At 51.8% G+C, this 26,725-nt stretch overlaps 3 protein-coding genes across 11 annotated transcripts; 2 read left to right on the top strand and 1 right to left on the bottom strand.

The window, feature by feature from the left end:
- The first annotated feature begins 44 nt into the window (after positions 1 to 44).
- Positions 45 to 9,171, top strand: NOP2 (NOP2 nucleolar protein). Of its 4 annotated transcripts, none has more exons than XM_036237184.1 (16): positions 45 to 626; positions 899 to 1,008; positions 2,083 to 2,128; positions 2,305 to 2,390; positions 2,534 to 2,802; positions 3,880 to 3,935; positions 4,053 to 4,213; positions 4,312 to 4,511; positions 4,669 to 4,758; positions 5,358 to 5,445; positions 5,532 to 5,672; positions 6,283 to 6,422; positions 6,577 to 6,666; positions 6,770 to 6,892; positions 7,008 to 7,236; positions 8,393 to 9,171. In XM_036237184.1, exons 2-16 carry the CDS (start codon positions 903 to 905, stop codon positions 9,043 to 9,045), a joined length of 2,478 nt encoding a protein of 825 aa, XP_036093077.1. In that variant the 5' UTR covers positions 45 to 626; positions 899 to 902; the 3' UTR covers positions 9,046 to 9,171. The 4 variants fall into 4 exon arrangements, with proteins under 4 accessions (XP_036093077.1, XP_036093079.1, XP_036093078.1 ...); XM_036237186.1 differs by having other exon boundaries at positions 46 to 626; positions 2,621 to 2,802; positions 8,393 to 9,045; XM_036237185.1 differs by having other exon boundaries at positions 47 to 626; positions 2,552 to 2,802; positions 8,393 to 9,045.
- Positions 9,172 to 9,531: 360 nt separating this feature from the next.
- On the top strand, positions 9,532 to 21,780 carry IFFO1 (intermediate filament family orphan 1). Of its 6 annotated transcripts, none has more exons than XM_016162838.2 (10): positions 9,532 to 10,537; positions 14,351 to 14,411; positions 14,555 to 14,650; positions 15,372 to 15,512; positions 15,798 to 15,806; positions 16,421 to 16,602; positions 16,734 to 16,854; positions 17,179 to 17,271; positions 19,884 to 20,014; positions 20,757 to 21,780. In XM_016162838.2, the coding sequence occupies exons 1-10, from the start codon at positions 9,768 to 9,770 to the stop codon at positions 20,860 to 20,862; spliced, it is 1,710 nt and encodes a 569-aa protein (XP_016018324.1). In that variant the 5' UTR covers positions 9,532 to 9,767; the 3' UTR covers positions 20,863 to 21,780. The 6 variants fall into 6 exon arrangements, with proteins under 6 accessions (XP_016018324.1, XP_016018326.1, XP_016018328.1 ...); XM_016162840.2 differs by having other exon boundaries at positions 9,536 to 10,537; positions 16,445 to 16,602; XM_016162837.2 differs by having other exon boundaries at positions 9,540 to 10,537; positions 17,176 to 17,271.
- Positions 21,781 to 22,379: 599 nt separating this feature from the next.
- GAPDH (glyceraldehyde-3-phosphate dehydrogenase) lies at positions 22,380 to 26,639 on the bottom strand. Its single transcript, XM_016162843.2, has 12 exons — positions 26,524 to 26,639; positions 26,246 to 26,286; positions 24,454 to 24,553; positions 24,270 to 24,376; positions 24,062 to 24,152; positions 23,821 to 23,936; positions 23,654 to 23,735; positions 23,274 to 23,425; positions 23,116 to 23,194; positions 22,936 to 23,019; positions 22,753 to 22,850; positions 22,380 to 22,646 (listed from the first exon to the last, which is right to left on the bottom strand). Exons 2-12 carry the CDS (start codon positions 26,266 to 26,268, stop codon positions 22,577 to 22,579), a joined length of 1,002 nt encoding a protein of 333 aa, XP_016018329.1. The 5' UTR covers positions 26,269 to 26,286; positions 26,524 to 26,639; the 3' UTR covers positions 22,380 to 22,576.
- Positions 26,640 to 26,725: the final 86 nt, after the last annotated feature.

Here is a 26,725-nt window from a genome sequence, read left to right on the forward strand (position 1 = left end):
ACTACCTTAGTATTTTAAGGCTTTAGGTGTTTTTTTTTTTTTTGTTATTGTATTAAATTAGAATGGAAGATGTCCTCCCAAGCTAGGCAGAAAGGAACCTTACCTGACAGGCTGAACAGGGGTCTGTAGGGTCAAGGGGGAGAGGGTTTCCTAATCAAAGGGTTGGTAGTAGGTAAATTTCTTGACTTTGAGACAGGAGGTACGGCAGCGGGTCCCAGGGAGAGGGTTCCATTATATGACGTCTTGGTTTGAGGGGAGTGGGCGCCTTTTAGGCACCAGTTTTTCCTACTGAAATCAGTCAAAAAGCCATGGACAGGAAAGAAAGGGAAGCTGAAAACGATTCCGCCCCATCTCCTTCGCCCGAGTATGAGCAGAGCTGTCCGGCCCCAAATTTCACCCGGCCGCAGCTCCGTCAAACCTGCGGGCGTTCCCAGGGTGCCCGTACGTTCCGAATTCTGCGGCAGACAGGAAGCGACCGGAAGAGGCGGGGCCCCGAGGCGAGCGCCCTCTTTGCGCCTGCGTGAAATGTTTCCTAGGAGGGTGGTGTCGGAACGCTAACTCCGAATTGCACGTGGAGTGCTGCACCTGGTACCGAGGGGGTGTCTCGGGCTTGGACCCGCTTTCAGGTATGTCTAGTCGTCGAGGGGCTCTGGAGGATGTCGAGGAAGGGAGCACTCACCTGGGCTGGGGCATGAAGAAGGCGACGCAGTACAAACGGCGTGGAGTCTGTCATCGTGGAATGGAGATTTGGTCAGGCCTCGAGGGGCTGTTGGGGGGTGCTGAGTCGAGGTTCTGTTCAAGCAGCTGCCCCTTTTCACTCTAACACGCTAAGTCTGCGGTCTGCCTTTCCCTTTTCAACACGCGCGACTCTTTCTTTTCCCATTTTTCTTTTCCCCAGTACCATGGGGCGCAAGTTGGACCCTACGAAGAAGGAGAAGCGCGGGCCGGGCCGAAAGGCCCGGAAACAGAAAGGTGCCGAGACCGAACTCGCCAGATTCTTGCCTGCAGGTAAGGGTCAGGCATGCCTCCTGATTCTCCAGCTTTTATGCCGTCTTTTCATCTGTGTTTATAACCCTCTCCGTTTTTTTAATTTTTATGTTCACTTTCTGTTCAAGTGGAATTTTCTTTTGTATGAGTTATTAGGAAATAATGAAAGAAATGCTCACTGTCGTCAGCATTTAGAACCTAGGGAAGATGCAACAGGGACGCAAGTACTTCTCCAGAGAGAGGGCTGTTTAACACTGAGGAAGTTAAGAGGAAGGGAGGGGAGGATCCCGCGCAGATAGAAAACTTAAAAGGTTTTAAGGAGCAGGATTTTGGAAAATGGGTAACATCTGAGCAAGTGGAAGTTGGGAAGGGGACAGGCCAGTTACTGTGAACTGCATTCTGAAGGGTTTGGAGATGAAAAAGTACGAATCTGGTCCTTATATAGTGAGTAGTCTAAAGGATGGAAGACCCGGTGAGAGAGAAGAGTGGACAGATAGTTTGTGTTGTGCTTTGGATAAAAGGTGCAGTTTATTGAGGTATTAACAAATGGTAGGTACTATACTGAACCCTTTGGACACATTGTATCAATTTGTTCTCTTTGTTCTCTGTGAGAAAGGCACCGTTATGGAAATGGAGGATGAGAAGTTAAGTAACTTGCATACAGTTACAAAATTGCAAGATTTAGATTTAAACCTTTTATTTCTTGGAGCATGTATGAAAAACAGCAGTTGTAAAGGTAAAATCTGTTGTGGTTGGTAACCAATTAGATTGAGAATAAGTAAAGGACAGAAGAAAGGGTAACTTTTGAATCTGTGTTATCAGAATGGTGATGATGCTATTTATTGAAATTAGAAGTCTAGAGGGAGGCGCAGATTGGATTTGGTTGATGAGCAGCCAGATAGAAATGATTTCCTTTATATTTCTTACCCAGCTCCTGGTAAAGCACTGTAGAGCGAGTTAGAATTGACTCCCTTTCATTAGTGTACTAATTCTCTCCACACTTTTATTTCTCTCCCCTATTCTTTCTCATTTCCTATGTAACCTCTTGTTCTGCCTCTTTATTTTTACTTATTATTTTTTTATTTTTTTTTGCAGCTGGTGATGAAAATTCCAAGAGACTATCTAGTCGTGCTCGAAAGAGGTAAGTGTGTGTGTCCAGACTTACATAGATTAAATTGGTGCTGTTCATCTTCAGCCATATGATCCTATGTGATTGTGCTGATGGAAAGAGCCATTTGGGGACTGTCAGATTTCCCTGTGATGGGAAATGGCAGAACCTGGAGGTGTGTTCCATTTCCTTATTCATATTTTTTTCAGGGCAGCTAAGAGGAGGTTGGGCTCTGCTGAAGCCCTTGAGATGAAGTATCCTGGGGCCAACCCATTGCCTGGAAAGCTACCAAAAGGTTAGTGAAAATAGGAGCTACCCATCTGGGGCCTGAGTAGGAAAGAGTTTGTTGAGCATTTCTGGAGTGAAAGGAAAAACCAAAGGACATTCTTGGAGGTAGAAAGTACAGGCTCCATTGATGTGTGGCTACCATCAGTCCAGGATTCTTCAAACCCTTAGGGATCTCTGCAGGAGCTGTCCAGACACCTGGTAAGAAGGGAGCCCAGTCCTTATATAACACTTCTCAAGGAAAGAAGCGCCCAGCACCAGCCCATAGCAGTGATGAGGAAGAGGAGGAAGAAGACTCTGAAGAAACCGGTATGGTAAACCAGGGGGACCTCTGGGGCTCCGAGGACAGTGATGCTGATATGATAGATGACTATGGAGCCGACTCCAGCTCAGAGGATGAAGATGAGGATGACGGTGAAGAGGTGAGATTTATCTTTTTGTGTGTTCAGGAAGAGATCCCTTCCTTTTAGTCTTTCCAGATCCTTGAGACTATCCCTCAGTGACAAGGATAAACCTGAGTAGAGAAAAGGGATTTTAGTGTTCTGTCACTGTTTTCCCGTCACTTTATGTCCTTTCATTGGTGCACATGGAATTTTAAAAGAGTTGTAGGATAGAGCATTTTAAAATATGAGTGTGCTCAGTGCTGGTGAGTATGTGGTAAGACGGACACTTGCATGCCCCACTGACTCTTGGGAATAGAAATGCAGACACGTCTTTTATAAAACATTTGATATCTGAGAACCTTAAAAAAGTTGAACTTTTGACCTAGGAATTTTTTTAGGAGGATGATCTAAAATGTGGACAGATATTTACTGAGGTGTAAGAAGTTACTCGTGTATTTCACAATTAGTATGTGAATGTGTTATTAGAAAAATTCAAGCAATGTGCAGTTGCATAGAATAAAAATTTTGCACTCTTCTCTTACAACTTCCTCTTTTCTGTATAGAGTTCTTTTTGTGAGATTTGTGGGCATCCTGTGGACTATAATACCCAAAACTCTGGAAAATTCCAAAATACCCAGTAGGCATAAGTAAATTATGGTTCATTCATATATTAAATTAACATATGGCTATTATGTCTGAAAATGCTTGTGATCCAGAGAATGAGAAAATGTAGGAAACAAATTTGAAAATGCTTTGTGGTTTAAACTTTGTGTGAAAAATATAGAGTAAGTGTGGAAAAAAATATGACAGGATGGATACCCAAGGGCAGTTTTTGTCCCCCACATATATATGCAGGTGTGTGTTCATGTTTTACACTTTTGAAAGGAAAAAGAAATACAGAAGTATATAGAACAACATGACAAATCCTTTAAATACATCACTTAGTTTCAACAGTGATCAGTATTGTGCCACTCTCGTATTTGCTTTTTTAGGTTCTCTGTTTCCTTATGAGAGCAAGTGTTACATTTGTATTTACGAAAAAATAAAATACAGAGATAGAAAGTGCTAGTTGAATAGCAAGCTTTGCATCACCAGCCCCTTGTCTCTTTTTTTCAGTTGCTGCCTATTGAAAGGGCTGCTCGGAAGCAGAAGGCCCAGGAAGCTGTTGCTGGGTGAGTTTTGGAAACTCTTTAGGATGGAAAATAGAGGTTGAGATGAAAGAAACTGTGAGGAAGGAAGACATGTCTGTTTTGATCTGTGAATCACTCTGTTCCTGGACCTGCTTTTAGGGGCCAGTGGAGTGAGGAGGAGACTGACGAAGAGGAGGAAGAGGAGAAAGTGTCCCCTGAGTCAGGCTCCCAAAAGGATGATGAGACAGATGGGGTCCTGCAGATCAATGTAGATGTGGAGGAGCCTTTTGTGCTGCCCCCTGCTGGGGAGACGGAGCTGGATATCCTTTCAGTGCAGGGTGAAGGGTTGGGGAAGGTGCTTGTGAGAGGGGATTGCCAGGCCCTGGGACATTATGAAACAGTTCCTTAACAGGTCCACATGCCCAGGCTCCAGACTTGCAACGAGTTCACAAGCGCATCCAAGATATAGTGGGAGTGTTGCGTGATTTTGGGACTCTGCGGGAGGAAGGTCGGTCTCGAGCTGAATATCTGCACCGGCTTCAGAAAGATCTGGCCACTTATTACTCCTATGGAGACTTCCTGCTTGGCAAGCTCATGGACCTCTTCCCTCTGTCTGAGGTACTGGATTGTCTAATGCCTCTTCTGCTTTTCTTTTCTTACTTTGTCTCTTCTTACCCTGTGTAAAGAATGCAGTCGTCCCTTTTTCTCTTTTCTCTTCTGTCTGAGATCCTTGGCCGGCCTGACTTAATTGCTTCCTGTCATCTTGCTTTCCCAGCTGGTGGAGTTCTTGGAAGCTAATGAGGTGCCTCGGCCCATCACCCTTAGGACTAATACCTTGAAAACCCGGCGCCGAGACCTTGCTCAGGTGAGTTGTGGGTTTTGAGATTTGCTTATCTCTGGGACATGCTGTCCTACCCTGACTGGGCTGGGTCTTAATACCTAAGCATTTGTTGGTACTGGCACAATCTCAGGAGGCAGACCTAGACAGGCCTAGTGTCACGCAGGTCTGTCTGACTGGCTCTGAGCCTAGGACCTCTGTGAAATGGGGCACTCATCACTTTAGCCTCTGCTCCCTGTAACAGAGTTGAGACATATAAATCAGGATAAAATTGCTACCTCATAAGTGAGAGGGAGTTATCTGCCTTTTAGATCATTGAGAAGCTGGCGAAACTGATTCCTGTTCCCAGAAAAAGATATAACACACATGCACAAACAATATGTTAAGCTCATCATTTCCAAGGGTTCAGGCACCGCAGGTTAAATGAGCCTAATGAAAATGACACCAGGGCATGAAATGAGACAGGAGAGTAGAAATTGAGTCCAGTGAGTCTATGATGATTGTGTCTGCCTACAAGCTAGGAGTTGTGGCACAGACTTCCTGACAGGATCAGGTTTTCATAACTCCATCTGTTTTCTGGGTATAGTTGCCTATGACATTTTAAAAGTCTTCATTCTTATCTTCAGGCGCTGATCAATCGTGGAGTTAACCTGGATCCCCTGGGCAAGTGGTCAAAGACTGGACTAGTGGTATATGATTCCTCAGTGCCCATTGGTAAGCATTCCATGCCCAGTAGCCCTCTGCCCCTGCCCCTGTCCTAGTATGTCACAGCATGTCCCAGCATGTCACTTCCTCCACAGGTGCTACTCCTGAGTACCTGGCTGGGCACTATATGCTGCAGGGAGCCTCTAGCATGTTACCTGTCATGGCCTTGGCACCCCAGGAACACGAGCGGATCCTGGACATGTGTTGTGCCCCTGGAGGAAAGACCAGCTACATAGGTATGAGAAGGGCAGGCAGGTGTAGGATTCATCTGGCTCTCTGCTTTTGAAAGTAGATGGGGTCAGTGACTTGCTAGGAAATAATACACAGGCAACTAGCAGAGTGGTGAGGAGTACAGGCTCTGGAATCAGCCTGTGTTCCAGCCCCATGGGTGCCACTTACTATGCATAGGACCTTGAGTAAGCCCCTGATTCTCTTTGACACCTGTAAAATGGGGTAGTAATTGTGCTTGGCTTGGTCATTATGTTATGCTTGGGCTCTGAGGGTTGAAATATGCTTATAGAGGTTCTTGGCATGTTGTTCATTCAGCACTTATTAGTCATATGATTTTATTATGCTATCATCACTTAAAAGAAGTAACTTAGTCTGTAGGATCAGAGAGATGTTCAGTAAAAATGGAAAAGCCACATTGGTGGGCTTGCTTATCACTTGTGTCCGGTGCAGATTGGGGAGACTAATGCAGTAGGCAGTGGGGGATGGGGGTTTTTGAGAGTGAAGTTTGTCTTGAGGTGCTGAGACTTCACCTGTGGATTTCTAGGTCGGAGGTTGGCTTGCAAGTGTGGGGGCAGAGGGGCTGACTGCTGAGCACTGTGCTCTCCCTCCCCTCAGCCCAGCTCATGAAGAACACAGGTGTGATCCTTGCCAATGATGCCAATGCTGAGCGACTCAAGAGTGTCGTGGGCAACCTGCACCGGTTGGGAGTCACTAACACTATCATCAGCCACTACGATGGGCGTCAGTTCCCCAAGGTGGGACCCCCCCCCTCTGTGCATCTCTCTTGAGGTGTCATCTAGTTCACCTGCTCCCTTGCTGACATCAGACAGTTTAGACTTGCCCCTTAGGAAATAAATGGTACTATACAGATGACCAAAAACATCTGATTAACCTACCCTTTTTCCCTAGGTGGTGGGGGGCTTTGACCGAGTACTGCTGGATGCTCCCTGCAGTGGCACTGGAATCATCTCCAAGGACCCAGCTGTGAAGACTAACAAGGTGAGGAGTTGGGATATGGGCAGCTGAGCAGTCAGTAGCTCATCTCTCTTCCTGAGGCTGCCTTTGGAAATTCTGACACTCTTGGGTCTCCTTCCTGGGACAGGATGAGAAGGACATCCTGCGTTGTGCTCACCTTCAGAAGGAGTTGCTCCTGAGTGCTATTGATTCTGTCAATGCCGCCTCCAAGACAGGAGGCTACCTTGTCTACTGCACCTGTTCCATCATGGTGAGGCCTCTGCAGTGGCAGAGCAGGAGGGCAGGGCTTGGGACACTGCTCCTTAGGGCTTCTTTCAGCTCTAGCTCTTCTTTTCCTTCCATCTTCATCTCCCCCACATATCCAGGTGGAAGAGAATGAGTGGGTGGTAGACTACGCTCTGAAAAAGAGGAATGTGCGGCTGGTGCCCACAGGTCTAGATTTTGGCCAGGAGGGTTTTACCCGCTTTCGAGAAAGGCGCTTCCACCCCACTCTTCGTTCTACCCGCCGCTTCTACCCTCACACCCACAATATGGATGGTTTCTTTATTGCCAAGTTCAAGAAATTCTCCAATTCTATTCCACAGTCCCAAACAGGTAAGTGACCTGCTCTCTGAGCATTATCACTACCTTCGCTCATTCTGCCTTTCAAGAGGCTTTATAGTGTGACTGTAGGTAAGGAAAGGATTTCTCCCGCCTTTAGGCAGCCTTTATCTGCTTGGATGAGAAACCTGTTTCATCCCAACTAGACTTGTTCCTGAACCTGAACCCCTTTTGAATATGTTAGAGTGTTCTGTGGATGGGGGCCTTTTCCTTTACCTTGCCAAGTGGCTGAGCTGGTATGGCACTAAATGTTTTCTCAGTGTGGGTTGTGGTTTCTCTTCCTTCTTGGCCCAGGGTCGCCTTACTGGTAATGTACCTCTGCTGGTCCAGCATTGTCAGCACTGGGTTGGCATATGACTCCTCAAAACTATCAGCAGTTCTCTGAGCCCATTACACTAATTGCAGATTGTTTTCTCAGCCATCTTGAGTCTGGCCTGTATCTCAAGGGGGAGGGTGGGGTTTTTTGAAACAGGCTTGAGAGCTCTGCTTGCTGAGCTGTAATCCTGGGTTTAGTTGGAAGAGGGAGAGGTGAGCTTCTCTGGATAAAAACTATGTGATTTATTGAATTAACTTTTATAAAAATAAATAATGCCCCTCACAAAAGTTGTATCTGATTGTTAACAAAAACCTTAAGAAATAGTTAAAATTCGTTGTAACTTTAAAAGTCCATATATAATATGTCAGTCCTCATTACTAGCATATCTTAGTTGCTGTGTGTGCTTTCTTATTTGCCTGCATCTCATCAAAGTGCACAAGAAAAATGTCTTAGACTAAAAAGGAAAAAAAGCCCAGTGCTTCAGGTTTATTCAGGATTCACCTCTTCCTTAGAGTGAGGGCGCAGCTGTCCTCAAGGGGGCGCTGTCCTCAAGGGGACGTAGCTTCCTCTAAAAACCTTTTGATCAAGGATGAGTAGTGGATCCCTTCTCTTTAATGCAAGGTTAAAATACAACTTGAGTGAAGGCTAGGTGGTATAAAGTAATATGAATCTAGCTTACCTGCTCTAAGGGTCTGTTCTAATTGTGTACATTTGGCCGAGAGAGTACCCAGGCAGTTTCCTTGTTTTAATGCTTCTACTCGTCTCTTCCACTAATGATCAAGACCCAGTAATGAGTCCCAGTTTCTCAAAACATCTGTTTAATTTTATCCCCAGAAAATTCTGCAACATCCACCCCTGCAAGCCTAGACTTGCCTGACCCAAAAGGTCAGGTGACCCCCAAGCTCGAGAACAGCAACCAGCCTGCCAAGAAGGCAAAAGTGGCTGTGAAAACAAAGCAACAGTTGCAGAAACGGCAACATCCCAAGAAGGCCTCCTTCAAGAAGCAGAATGGCATCTCCAAAGGAGCAGACTCTGAATTGTCCACCGTACCTTCTGCCACAAAGGCCCAAGCTTTCTCCACGCTCCAGGATAGCAGTCAGCCAGCTGCAAAGGCCACAGTGATGAGAGAGCCAAAAGTGACTGGGAAACTAAAGCAACAGTCACCTAAACCGCAGTCTTCCAAAAAAGTTGCCTTCCAGAAGCAGAATGCTCCTCCCAAGGGCATGGACACAGAGACATCCCCTGTGCTATCGCTTTCCAAGACCCAGGCCACTCAGAAGCCTGAGAACTGTGTTCAGCCCCTTGGATCTTCCCAAGGGTCTGAGAAGGTAAAGCAGCAGTTGCCAGAGCAGCCTTCTACGAAAGCTGTCTTCCAGAAGCAGAATGGCAGGCGCAAGCGACTTAAGACTCCCACCACGTCCGCACTTGGTTCCAGCCGGCCACCTCCAGCAAAGAGGAGAAAATCTCAGTCCAGAGGCAGCAGCTAGGCGCTGCTGTTTTATACGAGTGTTTGAAACTAGACTGGGGTAGCTCCTTGCCATTATCACTCTAAACCTCTGTGAGGATGGCTTTCCCACTCCATATGAAATTTAATATACATTTTGCAATCTCTGGTGGCTGTGTGTGTTTTTTGAGGGGACTGGGTACTGGCTTTGCTGCTTTAAGGGTAGAGGTGGGAGGGCGGGAGAGCAGCCCCTTTAAGAGAAGGAACACTGGTGTACTGAGAAATCAGGTCAATTTTAGGATCCTGGGATCTCTGGGACTCCTCAAGAACTGGGAAGGAGAGTGTGGGAGTCAAAGGTAGGGGGTTGAGAAAAGGAGGGTAAAAGGGGTGTAGGGAAGATGCTGTTCCTAACATCAGAACCCATGGTGCACTGGAGGATCTGGGTTTTCTACCCCTCTGCCCCCCTTACTGGATCCTGGGCACTGGCTGGGGTCTGGTGGACTTGTGGACTCGAAGAAGGGCTGGGTTGGGTGGTCTCCAGTCAGCTCTGCTCAGCCTCAGGCCCTGAGAAGTCCAGGTGCCAGTCTCAAATTGAGCCTTTCATTGGCTTTCTCTCTGCCCTCCCCCGCCCTCCTGACCTCTGCCCCTTTTGTCGAGCTGTCTGATTGGTTGTCCCTCGTCCCTGGGGCGTCTCATTGGTTCTTCTTCCTCGCCCTGCATCCCTGCTCTTGCACTGGTCTCCATCTCCCAGCAGAAGGCGCAGCCATGAATCCGTTATTTGGTCCCAACCTCTTCCTCCTACAGCAGGAGCAGCAGGGCCTGGCGGGGCCGCTGGGTGACCCTCTGGGAGGTGACCACTTCGCTGGGGGAGGGGACGTGTCCCCATCGCCGCTCGCTCCACCGGGCCCACCTCCCTACTCGCCGCCGGGGCCCGGCCCGGCACCCCCTGCCGCCATGGCCCTCCGCAACGACCTGGGCTCCAACATCAACGTGCTTAAGACACTGAACCTCCGCTTCCGTTGCTTCCTGGCCAAGGTGCACGAGCTGGAGCGCCGCAACCGGCTGCTGGAGAAGCAGCTGCAGCAGGCGCTGGAGGAGGGTAAGCAGGGCCGGCGGGGCCTGGCTCGCCGCGACCAGGCCGTGCAGACCGGCTTCGTCAGCCCCATCCGGCCCCTGGGGCTGCCCCTGGGCTCCCGGCCGGCTGCCGTCTGCACCCCGTCAGCGCGGGTGCTGGGCTCGCCCGTGCGCTCTCCGGCCGGCCCCCTCGCGCCCTCCGCCTCCTGCCACTCGTCGCCCTCCACCTCTACCTCCGCTGCCTTCTCGTCGGCCCGCTTCATGCCCGGCACCATCTGGTCCTTCTCTCACGCCCGCCGGCTCGGGCCGGGACTGGAGCCCACGCTAGTGCAAGGGCCAGGCCTCTCGTGGGTGCACCCCGACGGGGTGGGCGTCCAGATCGACACTATCACCCCCGAGATCCGCGCGCTCTACAACGTGCTGGCCAAAGTGAAGCGCGAGCGGGACGAGTACAAGCGGAGGTAGGGACTCAGCAGGTGGGGACAGGGCCCGGTGTCCTGCCACACTCAGGGCTGGGACTTGGTGTGGAAAGGGCAGCTGGGGCCCAAGAATCAGGGAATAAGAGTAAAGTTCCTGCTGTGTGAGGAGGAGCTCGGAAGTGGATAGGTGGAATTGGATCCCGAGAGACTGAATCCACAGAGAATGCAGAAGTCAGACTCGTGACAGGAAGGAGACTAGGAGTGGAATACTGTAGGGAACTCAGTTTGCTTCTGGCTTGGCTTTCTGTCTCATTTAGGCTGCAGTGTTTAGATGACGGTGTTAACTGTGGGGTTTTGTGAGGTGTGACAGGGACAAGGGTCTGAGAGGTTACATCTGGGGTACTGCTTACCCCCATTAATCACAGCCTTCAGACAATTTTGTGATATAAGTGCCACATACTGATCAGAAGTAAGAGGCAAAGGATACAGCTTTAAATTTGGGAGTCTAAGTGAAATTAGGAAGGGGTGGTGAAGGAGGGGCTGCCCCGCGGGTGGGTGATCAAGCTGCTGCCTTGGACTTCCTTAGAAGCTGGGCGCCCACTCTAGTTTCAAACTAGGGGCCCTGAGAACCTCAGGGCATTGCTTGGAGTTGGTAAACCAAAAAAAAAAAAAAAAAAAAAAAAAAAAGGAAAAAGAGTAAAGGGAATTTCCTAGGGAAAGAGGAAGGAACTGGTGGCTGTCCTAGGGCTAGTGGAAGCTGGGGCGTCTGAAAGAGAGCCAAGGGCAGAGGCAGTGTGACCAGAGCCAGCAGAGGAGCCAGCAAGAGAAAGTTGGGAATGTGGACACACCCTATGAGTGTAAGGCGGCTGGGGGACAGACAGCCCAGTACATTTTGAGGATGAAGATTTTCTCTTTGCAAGAACCCTGCAGAGTAGCACAAGGGGCCAAGTGAAGGCCTGCAACGCTAGAGTGCTGGCTGTATACCAAGTGAATTCCTCCGAGGGTTAATAAGCAGGCTGTTAGGACAGGAGCATGAGTACAGCATGCTCTCTGTAGACTGTGCAAGATGCCATGGTTGAGGAGGAAGGAGGTGACAGGTTAGATAGAGGGAGGCTTTAGTTTGGGGGCCTTCAGATTTAACCTCTTAATTAACTACTCTGACCCCTTGTGGGCAAGCCTGGGAATTGCCTTTGTAGCTCTGTGTAGCTGAGATTTGTGTCTGGTGGAGGGGATTGGCTGAGTGTTCTGAGAAATTACTGCTGGGTCTGGGGGAGACCTTCAGAGATCTGTAACCTGGAAGAGTCTAGCAGATCACAGATTAACAGGCTATCTGAGGTTGACTCCTGCCCTCATGCTGGATTCCTTAGTTGTAGTCCATGTTTTAGTGTTTTTGGGAGTCCCAGTTATCCTAAAAGCATCATCGAGATGCCACCCAGAACCAGCCCCAGCCCCTGCAGGAGTTAATGAACACAGTTAGCAGCGGAACATGGACAGTTCTGGAATACATCTATAACCACAAGAACAACTGCTGTTCTCAGGGCCATTTTTTTTCAAACTGAAAGAGTGTTTGTCCTTGGTTCAGCTGTCCAGGGCAACAGAGAGTTTATTCCTTGGGGACTGGTGAGCTCATCACCCTGCAGCACGCTGCCGTGCAGAGGGCCCCGCAGCTAGCGTTGTATGGTACGTGATACTGGCAGTTACTCATTCTTCCACCCCAGATCCCCTGCCCTCGTTCTGTTCTCTTTATAGCAACACTGTAGCTTCTGTCTATAGCCTGGAAGGCCTGGGCATAGCTTGAGAACTATACTGGGAAGGAGTGGAGGCCTCCTGGGTTCTATTTTCAGTTCCTCTGCCTTGTCTGACTTTGGGTGGTTCTCTTTCCTGGCCACAGTTTTTCTGGCCCCTGCTTCCTCATTTCACTCAAGGATACCATTTATTTGGAAGGGAGGTGGTTGGTAAATGTAGAATACATGGAAATTGCTCAAATCCTACCCATGTTAAGGGAATCTCATAAGTAAGGCCAGATTTGAATGGAGGTCAAAATGAACCTATTTGGGGAAAGCCTGGTTGGAGTGCAAATAGAATTCCAGTGAGCTTCCAGATAATTTCTTTTCAGATTTTTTTTTTTTTTACACTGTGAGACTTTATTAATCTTAATCCTCACATCACTTCCTTACTTAAGTTACTACCTGAATTTGTTGAGTTCACTGTCAAACAGTGATGCATTGTGTCCTGATGCATTGTGTCCAGGGTTATTGTCTGCTTGTCAGTCTTGCTTCCTTCCTTTGGGGACTTATGGACTCCAGAGACATGAAGGTACCACATCCCATGCCTTCGTGTTGTCGAAGAAGAGAACAAGTCTAGGAAAGATAAAAGTCTTACTCCAGAAAATATATAACCTGATGTCACTAGGCCCTTCGCTAGCCCCGACTGTCTGAATGAGAAGGCAAGAGTGAAAGGGAGAAGGACGCGGGGCAGCGGGGAGGGGGTGGGCAGGGGGCCAGGAAGGCCGGCCGCTGGGCTGCGGGATGAGCCAGCAGGGTGGTGGCAGGCTGGCTGCCTCCGGCCTGCCCATCCGGGAGGGGCAGCCTCAGGAACGGAGAGGAGTTATTATTAGGAATACTGCAGTGCAGATGTGAGTGAGGGACAGGAGAGCGAGGAGGTCCAAGACTGGAGGGAGAGCCAGGGAAGAGCGCAGAGGGGGAGGCGGGGAAGAGGATGCAGGGGCGGGAGGAAAGGATCGAGTCCTGTGTCTGCAGAGTATGTTCTCGTGGGTTTTCATTTTCCTGCCGTCTTCTTTGCTACGCCCTAAGCACCTTTCTTATGTCGAAGTTTCTCTCTTGGTGCAGTTCCCCTCCTTTCTCAGACTGAAAGAAGCCTTTGCAGAATGTGGCAAGAAGTGGTAGGCTACGCGAGTGGGGTCTGAGACGTTCTGCTCTTCCAGACGACCTTGTAGGGTCTGGTGTTGCCCCACCGCTAGCCCTCCACCTCTGTGCTGTAATGGAACATGCGCTGGCTCCCTATGGACTACCGTGTGCGAAAAGCCTCGCCCCGGGACAGAGACACTGCCTGTGGCCGAGAGTGTCTGTTAGCCTGCTTGTGCTTTTGGGCTCTGAATTCTGCATTCCAGGCGATGATGCCTCCGTCTCTCACTGGATTCATGAGGCACTTCTTCATGCTCCCGTTTCCCTTTCCCTCTGGGTTTCGATGCTCAGGGACCTGTTTTCCACTGCTTTATGCCTCAGGGCCACTTAGTGGGGGTCTGGGTGGGCAGTTTCTGGAGCTGGTGGGGATGGACTTTGCGCATCTCCTGGCTCTTGAGCAACTCTGCTGACGCGGTGTGTGTCCTGCAGCTGCTTTTACAGGGTTAAATGGTCCCACACGAGGCAGGGCCGCAGGCTAGAGGAGCTCTGTTCTGGTGCAGGCAGGAGGCGGGAGACCGGATCTGTGCTGCTGAAGGTGGGAGACTGGGCCGGGTGGGCCTGGTGGTCTGGTGCGGGCAGGATGTGGGGGATGAGGCCAGCCAGACAGCCGGCTGTGCTGGGACCTGAGTGGGACAGGCCCTGTGAAGGGCCAGGGCAGCCACAGTTGCTCTTAAATATAGTTGCTGGTGCGTGGCCCGGACGTTCCGGGAAGGCAGCTGGGGAGCTCGGCACCGGCCAGGAGGCGTGGAGCCGCCCGACAGCTGCAGCTGGCTGCCGCCCGGCCAGCCAGACATTCCTGTCCACAGCTCCTCCCCACCTAGGGAACCAGACCCGGGGCTGAGGCCTGAGCCAGACAGGTGGGAACAGGGAGCCACAGGGGCAGGCAAGGACTCCGCACCTATGCTGCCTCCCTCCTTCCCCTGTCTGCCAGGTGGGAAGAGGAGTACACGGTGCGGATGCAGCTGCAGCAGCGGGTGAATGAGCTCCAGGAGGTGAGGGTGCCCCACCGCCCGTGCTTCTCGCAGTCCCCCAGGTCGCCCTTCGGCTCCGGAGCCGGCTCCCTGTCCCGCCTCATCTTGACCTTCCTCCCACACCGGCAGTGCCACTAATGGCAGGGTTTTCTCCCTGGCTGTAGGAAGCCCAGGAGGCTGACGCCTGCCAAGAGGAGCTGGCGATGAAGGTGGAGCAGTTGAAAGCTGAGCTAGTCGTCTTCAAGGGGCTCATGAGCAACGTGAGTGCAGCCGCCACACCTCTCGCACTCTTGCCCCGTGGCTCATCCAGCCAGCAGGCTGCTTGCAACCAGGCAGAACAGGCCTTTCTAGTTGCGGCCTGTCGATTTCCTTTCCGCTGCCCCTTCCCGCACTTTGCTACGCTTCTGTTTTTTCCCCTTGCCACCCCTTAATTCAAGAGAAAAAGAAGGAACACGGGTCCCGGTGTTGTGTTGGACAGGCAGCCTGGAGGTGCTTCAGCAGTCGGATAAGAACACAGATCCTGGCTCTGAGACTTGCTAGCATTGTGGCCTCGGGCAGATTCCTTCGCTGCTCTGCCTCTGTGTGTGCCCTCCTGGAGAGTGGGATGATGGGGCATGAGCTTTGCAGAATGATTACGAAAACCGTCATGTACTCAGGATGGTGCTCGCGCGTACTTAGAACTAAATAAATGTTAGCTGTTGTTATTTTTATCACACTATCTCTACTCGGGTAACTCCCAGTAATCTCTCTTTCTCTCTGGGAACGTAAGTTCCAGGAGGGACCCCTGCATGTCCTAGGTACTGGGCTGCACCCGCCAGGGGCTCCCTGTCTTCCCAGGGAGCCAGCTGCATGAGCCACGCGCTGTGGGGAAGGCAGCCAGGCGTGCGACAGAAAGGATGAGGAGGAGGACCTCGTCGGGACCTCTCGGCCCCAGTGTGGCGTGCGGGGTGCCTCCTCACTGTTCTGGTGTCGCCCGGACAGAACCTAACAGAGCTGGACACGAAGATCCAGGAGAAGGCCATGAAGGTGGACATGGACATCTGCCGACGCATCGACATCACCGCCAAACTCTGCGACGTGGCGCAGCAGCGCAACTGCGAGGACGTGATCCAGATGTTCCAGGTGAGGCCAGGGGCAGGCCGCCCGGTGGCCCGCTCCTCCCGGTGCCTCAGGGTAGGGTTGGGGCAGGCAGAGAACCGTACCCGCCGCTGGCCTGGAGCCAGGCTCTGTCCTTCTCAGGGGGACTCACCTTGGCACCTGGGGCCCTCAGTGGGACTAGCTGGGGGGCAAGGAACAGCCTCTGCAGAGAAGTTTCGAAGCTGTCTCTAACACCGTCTCTCCCCTCCCTCTCTCTGTCTGCTTCCTCTCCTCCTCTCTTCCTCTCATCTTCTCTTGCTTCCTCCACAGAAGAAACTGGTTAGTTTTGCTCTCACGCAAGCTTATTAATGTCCTAGTCCCAGTTTCTAAACTATCCAGGCCTTTGGCCGTTGGTTCTGACCCGCTGGGCTTTTCGGCACGGATTTCTTCTCCCCTTCCTCATTCCCCTGCTCTTTCCCCTCTTTTTCTTTCTCTTTTCCTCTCTGCTTCATTTCTTTCTATCCCTTCTCCCTCTGGCTTTTCAGATCTGGATATGTGACTCAGGTTTTCCTTTGTGAACACTGTATCCTCCCCTTTCTTGCAGCTTAAAACTTTCTTTTTTGTTCAGTTATTTCATTATAAAGACCTTTAAAAAAAAAAAAAAAACCCTCTCGTTAGCCATTGTGCACATCTTAATGTGGTCACGACAAGCCATTTCTCCCCTCCCCTCACTGCTCCGTTTTCTCCGTGTCTTCATTTTCTTCCCTCTCAGTCTGCAGCCTTGTTCCCATCTGCGTCTGTCTGCCTGTCCCTTGGTAACTCTGGTGTTTCTGTTCCCGTCATTGTAACTGTGTCTTCTCTCTCTGTCCACCCCACCTGCCCTCCCACTGGTTCCTGCTTCTCCGCCCGCCCGCCCGCCCTTTCTCCTCATGCACCCGGCCTCGTCTCTCTAGTCTCTGCACTTGTCTCCCATTAAGGTCCCATCCATGGGGGGGCGGAAGCGGGAGCGCAAGGCTGCCACGGAGGAGGACACCTCCCTGTCTGAGAGTGACGGGCCCCGCCAGCCCGATGGGGATGAGGAGGAGAGCGCAGCCCTCAGCATCAACGAGGAGATGCAGCGTATGCTCAACCAGCTGTGAGTCCCGCAGGCCCTCCTCAGCAGCGCCCCGCTCTGCTCCGCTCCGAGGCCGGAGTCCCTCCCCCGCCAGGCCCCTCTGCCAGGAGGAAGGGCCCGCCCTCCGTGACACCTGGGCTCCCTGTCTCTAGGAGGGAGTATGATTTTGAGGACGACTGTGACAGCCTGACGTGGGAGGAGACGGAGGAGACCCTGCTGCTTTGGGAGGATTTCTCAGGCTATGCCATGGCAGCCGCAGAGGCCCAGGGAGAGGTAACCACCCCTCCCGGACTCAGGGCCTTTCAGCCCTGTCTCTGCAGCTGCTGCCCGGTCTCCTCCTCTCCCTCCCTGCCTCCCTCCCCTCCTCGTTCTCTTTCCCCTCTGTGGCCATCATCCTTTACCTGCTTCTCCCCTTCTCCTTTATCCTCTTTGTTTTCTTTCTCTGGTTTCCTTTAATCTGACTCTCTCTCTCTCTCTCTCTCTCTCTCTCTCTCTCTCTCTCTCTCCTGCCCTCTCGTTGGCCCTGTGGAATGCCCCCATCCCATCCCTCCCCGATGCCACTCTCCCCAACCCTTGCTTCCCTTTCTACTCTAGCAGCAGGAAGACAGCTTGGAGAAGGTGATTAAAGATACGGAGTCTCTGTTCAAAACCCGAGAGAAAGAATATCAGGAAACCATTGACCAGATAGAGGTAAGGGTATGCGTGGAAGCCAAGGAGCACAGGTTCCCAGAGGGTCGTGCGCATCGTTGCTGGCCTCCCCTGTACTTTGAGGGGGGGAGGGGTTGCCCAGCTGTTGTGCCTCTGGTGGGTTTTTAAGATCTCAGGCTCTGGAAGGAGGCAGACAGGTGAGGGTTCAGTCCTCAGCTCTGTCACTTAATAACTGCTGCTTTAACTTTCAATGAGCGTATTCTCGGTGGGCTCATGTCCTTGTTTGTAAAATGAGGATCTTGATAATACCTTTCTCACAGGATTGTTTGAAGATTGAACGAAATAATGCACTCGTAGAACTTGGGGCAGTGTTGGCCTCATAATAAGCATGCCATAGGATAGTTGTTTTTATTATTATTATTATTATTATTATTATTATTATTATTATTATTATTACACTGTCAGTGCTATAGCGGAGAGCCCTCAGAGGTGGACTTGAACTTTGCTGCTTCCTTTAGCTCATGAGGCCTTTGAGTGAATGGAGGAATCTCCATTCTTATTCTTTAGTCTTGGGGAACTTTCTAGAGATGGTAAGTGGAGTTGGTGCTTTAATTTAAACTCTAGATCTTTAGGGGCTTTAGGAAGGATTTGTGGCACCCTGGATGGAGGGAACTCGGGGGGAGGTTTGGAGGTGATTGCCGCGAGCCCTCCTGCCCACGTGGGGGATCCTCCTGAGCACCCTGACTCAGGGATGGGGCAGGTGCACTCCTGCCACCTGTCCTCAAGCCCACGTGGCATATTTATACTTCTACAGCTCTCCCATGCTAAACGGTCATGGTGCTCTAAGCAAAGCCTGCTTTTGTTTTTTTGCCCAGGCAGACAAATGCTAAGTTTTAAAGGCACAGCCAGATTCATAATACTAGCTGAGGAGATGGGAAGAGAGACCCGATCTCTACTTTCCCATTTACACCTGTCTCGCTGCCTCCTTCCTCCTTACCTGGTGATTCATCTGGGGTGCCCAGGCTCCCTTTATCTTTGATACCTCGGTCAGTGAGAACGGAGGCAAGGACCATGTGCCATTACTGAATGGTCAAGCCGAGTCCCAGGGTGGAGAGTGGGAGGGAACTCTTGTTCTCTTTTCCTCTCTCCGCGTGCTCGCGGCCTTACCCCACCCCTCTGCTCACCAGTGAGTCTGGGGTTTCACTGTGGGTGATTGTGGATATCTCCTAATATGCACTCATCTCCTTACCTCAGTCCTTCTTTAAATGTGTGAGTTAAGGGGGACATATATATATGTAGAGACAACTGGTAGCAGGCCTAGCCTTGTATCTTGATACAATGTATATGGTTCATTTTCTTCCTTCTTGTCTCACTGAGTGATCGCCTCTCACTCAGCGCCCTCCACTCTGACTCTCGTGAGGTGGAGAAGCTGGGGGCATAGGAGGCAGCTTGTCTGAACAAGGGCTGGTGGCATCAGATTTTCTTTCTAGATTGAGCAGTCGGCACATCCTGCTCCTCTGGCTCGCCGCTGTAGGACCCCCGCTGGAACTCCAGCTCCGGAGCCACCTGGGCCACCCTCTCATCCCTCATTTCACTGGCCTGACCATCTCTTTGGTCTGGCCCTGTGACCCACTTACTTCTTCGAGTTTGCATCCTCTGTCTGTCCAGTTCAGATTAGTTATGGGTGGATGGCTCTATCCAGTTCACATTATTCATGGCTGGTTGCTTATCTTTTCTCTTTGCTCTCAGGCAGTCAAGCAAGCACCTCCAAGCCGTTTCATTCTGCCTCCTCTTCTGGCCCCACCTTTTGTACCCAAAACAAAGAGAGGTAGCAGATTGTCTGTGGCCCAGATCTTTTACCGCCTCTGCACTGCCTCTTGGCTCTGCCTCAAACCCTGAGGTGCAGAATTGGGCTCTGGGAGGGAGGCCATCTTTCCTTGGCCCGCATTTTTCCACATGTAACACTTCTTAAATCGGGATACACCTCATAACCAGTAGGACCGTTCAGTGTAGCATGCGGTCTTTCTTTTATTCTCTGAAATGAGTTACAAATGACAAAATAATAAGGAGAAAATACATAGTGAGAACATTGAGTCCCTTTCAGCAGGGCAGTCTGGTGTCTTCCGTTATGCTGTGGGTCTTGTAGATACTTCACAAAGTTAATTCGTTTCCTGTCCAAGTGCTTAGCATACACACGTGGAGATGAGTAAGGCCCATGGCCAGCTCTTCCAGGAGCTCCTGATTTAGTGAGGGACATGGACTGGATGCAGGGGGCAATGAGGGATGAGGGATGCGGTTCCAGGCCATGCGGGAACCCCAGGGCGCCCTGTGCTTTTAGAGACGTCTGTCCTCTCCCTCCTGCTCGCATGAACATTCCTTTCTTCGTTGCTCTTCTGTTGAAAAAAAAAAAAAAAACATGCAGGCCTAGGCAGATAACCATTGCATTCCTCTGTTGGCAAAGATTGTCAGGAAAACCGGGATGAATGATAGTGTGTTGTATGCCTTCTGCCTCGATCTTATTTATTTTTAAATCTGAGCCCTTAGCCATGGCTGCCTAGGTCCCCTGCCCAGTGGTGGTGTTGGCATGTTTGCCACCTAGGGGTTGGGCGCAGGGGCACCGCTGACATGATGGCCTTGCCCTACCCCTGCCACAGCTGGAACTGGCCACGGCCAAGAATGACATGAACCGGCACCTGCACGAGTACATGGAGATGTGCAGCATGAAACGGGGCTTGGACGTGCAGATGGAGACCTGCCGCCGGCTCATCACTCAGTCTGGAGACCGGTAAGGGCCTCTTCCGAGTGTGGGGCGTTGCCCATCTTCCTCTGCGCCTCCCCCGAGGGTGCATGCAGGGAGGGGGTGGCTGACCAGAGCTCCTTGGCGGGCAGATCCTGAAGACACTCCGCAGTGACTCTGGCTGTGGGGCTCTCGTTGGAGGTCACCTGATAAGTGTGGCCCAGCCCAATAGCATTTTCTCCCTTGGCAGTTAGATGTCCCTCAAAGGCTGGGTAGCTGAATCCTCCCAGTGCTACTAACTCTGGTGGTCCCCCTGGTTAGAGGCAGCTAAAAACTGACAAGGAACCAAAGGGATATGGGGGCAGATTTTTATTTAAAGTCAGGGCCACGATTCATGCATTGGACCATGTAAGTTACACCTCAACAAAAAAGTAAATGAAAAAAGTCACCAAAATACTACAGACACACAGTCAGCCAATGCCATCGAGTCACTGTACTTGGGCTCAGGCAGCAGACTTGCTTCAGACTTCAGAAACTTCAGATATTTCTGAACTCTGAGCCTCCCAAAGTCCCCAAGATAAAGATGGGACCGTCACCCCATCAGGGTGGGGTAAGGAAGGTTTCCTCCTCTCCCCTCCCCTCACCCTGCACCCACCCTTACCCCGTGGTCCTGCCCTCGCCTGAGATGTCATTCGCCTGCTTGCCACAGAATGAGGCCAAGGGAGAAAGGAAAGCCCGCGTCAGTGGCGCTCCTGCCTGCCCCGAGGTGACAGCTTGTGTTTTTTTCTAGGAAGTCTCCCGCTTTCACTGCGGTCCCACTTAGCGAGCCGCCACCACCGCCAAGCGAGACTGAGGACTCCGATCGCGATGTCTCATCTGATAGCTCCATGAGATAGGGAACTACCTTGGGCTTCTGTGGGGACCCGCTCTTATGGGAATGCGCCTCAGAAGGGAAGCTCCGTTTGTCCTGCTGTACCAAGTCCAACCCCTGGGGACAGGGCCTCTTCCTCCCTCGGGCTCTCTCCCTTGGTCCTTGGCCTCTCCAGGGTTCTAGGGTATGCGAAGCGAGGCTTGGCCTGCCCTTCCTGGGCGTCTCCCACCACAGCTTGGGCTCTCTTGCCTCCGTGCGTGGGTCTCAGCTACTCTCCATCTTATAAATGCTGCCAGTGCAACTGTGGCCCCGAAACTTCTCTACTGAGTAAGGAATGTGATTGTCAGATCCTCCTTCCACTCCTGTGACCTACAGTCAGCCAGCTCATGTCTGTGATTCTGTACTGGTGCCAACTGGCCCAGGCTCAGGTATGACATGGGTTAGTTCTGTGGCTTACACAGCCGATGCAGTGGGAGAGGTTTCCCTCCATGTTGTAGGTGGAGGCAGCATGCTGTCCTCCCTCTGCTGAGTGCTCCGGTCACCTGCCTCTGGACAGCAGTGATGTGGCTGTGATCCCTGCCTGGTGGAAGTGCCATGCACATCGAAGGGGCCTCAGTGCCCCTAGTCAAGGAGGCTTCTGGGTCTGACTGGGTGCAGCATCGTGGAGACAGGAGTGCTTGCTTATCACATCACCGCCGAGTGACACAGAAGAGTGAAGCTACTTGTGCGTGCACGTGGGTGCGTTTGTTACGCAACTGACGACGTGCCTCGTCTGTGTCATACGCTGAGACCAACAGGCTAAGACGCCCCAAACTTGTCAAACCTTGGGAGAAATTGGGGAGATTTCATTGAGACCTCAGTATAACTACCTGGGGGAGGCTGTGCTGAGCTGACATTTGAATGGAATCTTCATTAAGAATGAACCTGGCAAGTATTTATTGAACATTTGTGTCACTGTTTCCAAGTACTGTTAGTAGCTACACAATCCTCTCCACGAGGCACGTATTAGTTTTCACCTCCATTTTACGAACAGTGGGTAGAAAGTGAGGCATGGGGAAATTATAAGGAACCTGCTTCCAGGGCCTCAAGTGGCAGAACTTTTTAAGTCTGAACCCACCTGGTAAGCATCGGGGTTGCCTTACCCACTGAGGTCATGCCTTACCCAGCACTGAAATCACAGGCGGGCCTGACCCTCATTTCCCAGGTTTACTATACAGTGCTTACTATGTGTTGAGTGAGGTTCTAAGTGCTTATACAGCTGACCCAACCTGGGGTTGAAGTATGGTGAGAAAAAGGCCCCATCCTGACGTGGCCATGCTGGAGGCCTCAGAGCTGTTCACAGCTGTGGTCCCTGGGCACACACCTTTGTAAGGGATGCTTTCAGTCACACTAGCTCTAAATCTGCCCTACGTCTGCCGTCAAAGTTATGCCTGGTTGGGATGAGCAGAGTTTGCTTACTCTTGACAAGAGCTATTTCACCTGGGTATCGGCCCAGCTTCTCTCCCCTTCATCCTAGACCCTGGAATAAGTCAAGGCAACAAGTTGGCTGGGTACAGTGAACTTTATTGATGGTGCACGACACGGTAGGGCTCCTTAAGCCCCTCCCCTTCTTCAGGGGGTCTGAGATGGAAACTGGAGGTCAGGAAATTCTCAGTGTGCTGGGGGATCGATTTGAGGCAAAGACTCCCCAGGAGCTGAGGGCCTCTTCCTCTCACTGGGGCTAGTGGTCCAGGGGACTCTTACTCCTTGGAGGCCATGTGGACCATAAGGTCGACCACCCTGTTGCTGTAGCCAAATTCATTGTCATACCTGAAAAAACATGAGTAGTTAAGGGCTATTTTTCTGAGGCAGCCACCAGAGGGCGCCATGCCCACAATCAGTTCTTTTAAGTATTGCCCCAACCCCAGTCACATACCAGGAAATGAGCTTGACAAAGTGGTCATTCAGGGCAATGCCAGCCCCAGCATCGAAGGTGGAAGAGTGTGTATCACTGTTAAAGTCGCAGGAAACAACCTGGGGAAAGGATAAGGCCAAGTATGGGAATCCAGTCTTGCCCAGTAAGGCCGTGTGGACACCAAGCTCCCTGTCCCATCAGTACCTGGTCTTCAGTATAGCCCAGAATGCCCTTGAGGGGACCGTCCGACGCCTGCTTCACCACTTTCTTGATGTCATCGTATTTGGCCTAAACAAGGTAAAATCGACATGGTTATTCAAGTTCCTACCTTGCCACCATCATACCAGATACAAGCCCACCAAAGCTGTTCCAACCCATACTTACAGCTTTCTCCAGACGGCAGGTCAGATCCACAACTGACACGTTGGGGGTAGGGACACGGAAGGCCATGCCAGTGAGCTTCCTGTAGACAGGGAAGTGGGCTCAGTACCAGCTCCTGGTTCTGCAGCTCCCCAGGGTAGAAAAGCAGCAAAAAACCTCACCCATTCAGCTCAGGGATGACCTTGCCCACAGCCTTGGCAGCGCCGGTAGAAGCAGGGATGATGTTCTGGGCAGCCCCGCGGCCATCACGCCACAGCTTCCCAGAGGGGCCGTCCACAGTCTTCTGGGTGGCAGTGATGGCGTGGACTGTGGTCTGGAAAAGATGTAAAAGGGAGTGAGGGCCATACATAGTGCTCCTCACCCACCCTTCGACCTCCCTCCTCACCTTCGGGAAAAATTAAGGGATACAGTGACTTGAGCCAACCCCCAGGAACCCAAATACTCTATGGCCCCCCACAGCCCAGGGCTGTGTTCTAAGGAGAAGGAGCCAATTCTGGGTGAGAAACAAATGTGTTCTGGTCACTTTCCCCATCACTCTTACCATGAGTCCTTCCACGATGCCGAAGTTGTCATGGATGACCTTGGCCAGGGGGGCCAGACAGTTGGTGGTGCAGGAGGCATTACTGAAGAGAGAGGCAAGTCATGGGCAAGTAAGTCCCTCTCTGTAACACACAGTGGTATCTGACCACCACTCTTTGCCATGCTCACCTGACAATCTTGAGGGAGTTGTCATACTTCTCATGGTTCACACCCATCACAAACATGGGGGCATCCGCAGAAGGAGCAGAAATGATGACCCGCTTGGCTCCGCCCTTCAAGTGAGCCTGCAAAGCAAAGGAGTCGTAGACTCAGGCCCTACCTTTCCGTGTAAGGCAGCTTCCCCCAGAGTCTTCTTGCTACACCAAATCTCAGGGTCAACTCCCTTCATCTGTAGCCCGCCACCACTTACCCCAGCCTTCTCCAAGGTAGTGAAGACACCAGTGGACTCCACAACATATTCAGCACCAGCATCACCCCATTTGATGTTGGTGGGATCTCGCCTAGAAGACAAGACAAAGTTCAGGAACACGAGGTACCATGTACCTACCTAAGGCAGTCATCCCATCTTAGCACCTCCCTTGAAGCACATTTCTTCCTATTCCGTCTTCCACACTTACTCCTGGAAGATGGTGATGGGCTTTCCATTGATGACAAGCTTCCCATTCTCAGCCTTGACTGTGCCTTTGAACTTGCCATGGGTGGAATCATACTGGAACATGTAGACCTGGAGGGACAAGTGCAGGCATCAAAGGGCTGCCCATCAGCCAGCCTCTGCTCACACCAGCCATATGGGCAACTCACCATGTAGTTGAGGTCAATGAAGGGGTCATTGATGGCGACAATATCCACTTTGCCAGAGTTAAAAGCAGCCCTGGTGACCAGGCGCCCAATACGGCCAAATCTGAGGGAGAGAAGGTGAGAAGGAGAGAGCTGAGGATTCCCCTGGGGGTGTGAGCAGCCCATGGCCCACTCATCCTCTCTCTTTCAGGGGGAAGGTGTATTCTCTGCCACAAGAAAGTCCCAAAATGTCTAATTTCAATCTTTCAGCTACCCTAGCTTTATAGTATGGCCCCAAGGCACAGGTTCCTATTCCTGCCCAAGTGATTAGGCCCAAAGACTTGTCTAACTCCTTACTCATCTATAATCTTTCAAATAGTGACAGAGCTGGGCACTGCTACTGCCACCCACAGCCTGGTCATATGCCTAGCACATAGCATTCATCACCCCTACTCTCTGTGCCCTCTGAATGCTTGCTCCCGTCTGGCCCAGCTTCAGGCTACACCCTCTAGGGAGCAAAGGCTTGTATACTCAGCATCTCCAAGCTCAAAGGGCAAGAGTAAAAGTTGGATGTCAATGGGACAGGTCAAGCCCATCGAAAGGCAATGGGGAAATGAGCCATTTCTCCACCCTTTAATCTCAGGGTTCTAACTGCTAAGCTACCTGTCCTTAGCTCTCTTCCAAAAATCAGATGGAGCAACAGATGTGTATGTGGGGAAGGCGGTGGGAGAGCAAGAAAGGTCAGGTGCTATATTTAAACCCAGATTAGGGTAAAGTTGGGATCTGATTTCTGGAAGATGGACTGTGGAGAAGGGCAGAGTTCCCAAGGCTTCCAGACACTTAATACTTCCAGTGACCTTTACTGCCTGGCCTTTAGGGTTGGGTCAGCTATAGGCACGGATGAAAAAGCAAGGTGCTTGCAGCGGAGCCGGTGTAGGGAGGGCTGGCTACTACAGGAGCCATTTTATGGTGGAAAATTTCTAACCACCATGACTCAGCTCCCGCAGCATACCACACCTCCCAGGAAAAAGAAAAAGAAGAAGAAAAAAACAACCACGAGCGGACCCCCATAAGGCCACATTTGGGATTCATCAGAGAATCAGCCAGGGAAAGCATCATCCTCAGGGGAAATCCGGGTGGCGTGGAAGGAAGGGCTAGGGTGATATGGTCCAAGCTCTGAGGTCCAGCTCTTTGGAAAGCAGCACAGTAAAGCCTTGCCTCACCAAGTTTACGGGATAAAGGTGACTCCACCCCACTGAGGCAGGGAGGGTTAGTCATAGCAAGGGAAGGAGGAAGACTGGAGAGCTAAGGGAGGTTTCCTAACGGCGGTTCATTCATTTCCTTCCCAGTTGCAACATGGCGGCTGGGTTATGCAAAGGAGCCCTCCCAGCGGCGTGCGCGCACAGCTGTGCCTCCAGCATCCCCCGTCTGTGCGGCCAGGTGGGGGCGAAGGAGGCTGGGAGGAGGGGGCTCCTCCCCAGCACGTGACCCCGAAGGGCGCGAAAGGAAAGAAAGAAGCCCCGGCTAAGGGACTAAGGGGATGAGTCCAAAGCCGGAATTGGGTACTCTCCACTAATCTGCGGCGGGTGGAGGGGAAGGCTCCGGGCGACGGCTCTCCGCAGGGGCGGAGTTACAGGAGGCGCAAAAACTGGGGGTAGGGGACACAAGGCCCCGAGGCTGGAGCCTGAGCCTTAGCTCTGACCTTGAGTTCTCCTTGCGAAGGTATGACCATCCCCCCACGTCCCTCCAGTGCCAGCAGAGGTCCCAGCATGGCAAGACCGCAATTAGGGGGGTACCCACCCCACCTCTAACTTACCCGTTCACTCCGACCTTCACCATCGTGTCTCAGGGTCGCGGCTGCGGGAGAGCAGGGTGAGCATCTGAGTGCGGGGCGCGATGCAGCGGGAGTGCGGCCTCTCCCTCCCTCCCCTCCCCTCCCCTCCCCTGGCCACCATCCCTTCCCTGCGCCGCCGCACGTCCCCTTGCGCCCCTGCACTGCAGCGCCAGCCTGCCAGGCCAGCCTTACACCGCGGCCGCGTCCTCGGCCCTGCATAACGTCCCCGTGTCCTTAGCGGCACCTGCCTGCTTTTTTACCTGGCACTGCGCAGGAGGATGCGGCTGTCTGTAGAACGGGAGGAGCAGAGAGCGCTGGGGGAGGCTGCACTCGCAATTTATAGAAACGGGGCGCGGCGGGGGCGTGGGTGACGCGACCAGCCTCCCGCCAGCCTGTGGAGTCCCAGCCCAAGGGCGCGGAGGCCTGAGCTACGTGCGCCCGTAAAACCGCGAGTAGCCGGGC

This window comes from Rousettus aegyptiacus, unplaced genomic scaffold, assembly GCF_014176215.1.
Source record: "Rousettus aegyptiacus isolate mRouAeg1 unplaced genomic scaffold, mRouAeg1.p scaffold_m13_p_2, whole genome shotgun sequence".
In the NCBI taxonomy this organism is placed as follows: Eukaryota; Metazoa; Chordata; class Mammalia; order Chiroptera; family Pteropodidae; genus Rousettus; species Rousettus aegyptiacus.

Bases quoted from the DNA above. Each gene is read 5' to 3' on its own strand.
- NOP2 (XM_036237184.1), top strand. From the start codon at position 903: ATGGGGCGCAAGTTGGACCCTACGAAGAAGGAGAAGCGCGGGCCGGGC. The intron at 4,512-4,668 runs GTACTGGATTGT...TTGCTTTCCCAG, and splicing joins ACCTCTTCCCTCTGTCTGAG to CTGGTGGAGTTCTTGGAAGC. The intron at 6,667-6,769 runs GTGAGGAGTTGG...TTCCTGGGACAG, and splicing joins CAGCTGTGAAGACTAACAAG to GATGAGAAGGACATCCTGCG.
- IFFO1 (XM_016162837.2), top strand. From the start codon at position 9,768: ATGAATCCGTTATTTGGTCCCAACCTCTTCCTCCTACAGCAGGAGCAG. The intron at 14,412-14,554 runs GTGAGGGTGCCC...CCCTGGCTGTAG, and splicing joins GGGTGAATGAGCTCCAGGAG to GAAGCCCAGGAGGCTGACGC. The intron at 20,015-20,756 runs GTAAGGGCCTCT...GTTTTTTTCTAG, and splicing joins ATCACTCAGTCTGGAGACCG to GAAGTCTCCCGCTTTCACTG.
- GAPDH (XM_016162843.2), bottom strand. From the start codon at position 26,268: ATGGTGAAGGTCGGAGTGAACGG. The intron at 23,195-23,273 runs GTGAGGTTTTTT...CCCTGTCTACAG, and splicing joins GTCATCCCTGAGCTGAATGG to GAAGCTCACTGGCATGGCCT. The intron at 22,851-22,935 runs GTACTGATGGGA...TCCTTTCCCCAG, and splicing joins TGGGCTATACTGAAGACCAG to GTTGTTTCCTGCGACTTTAA.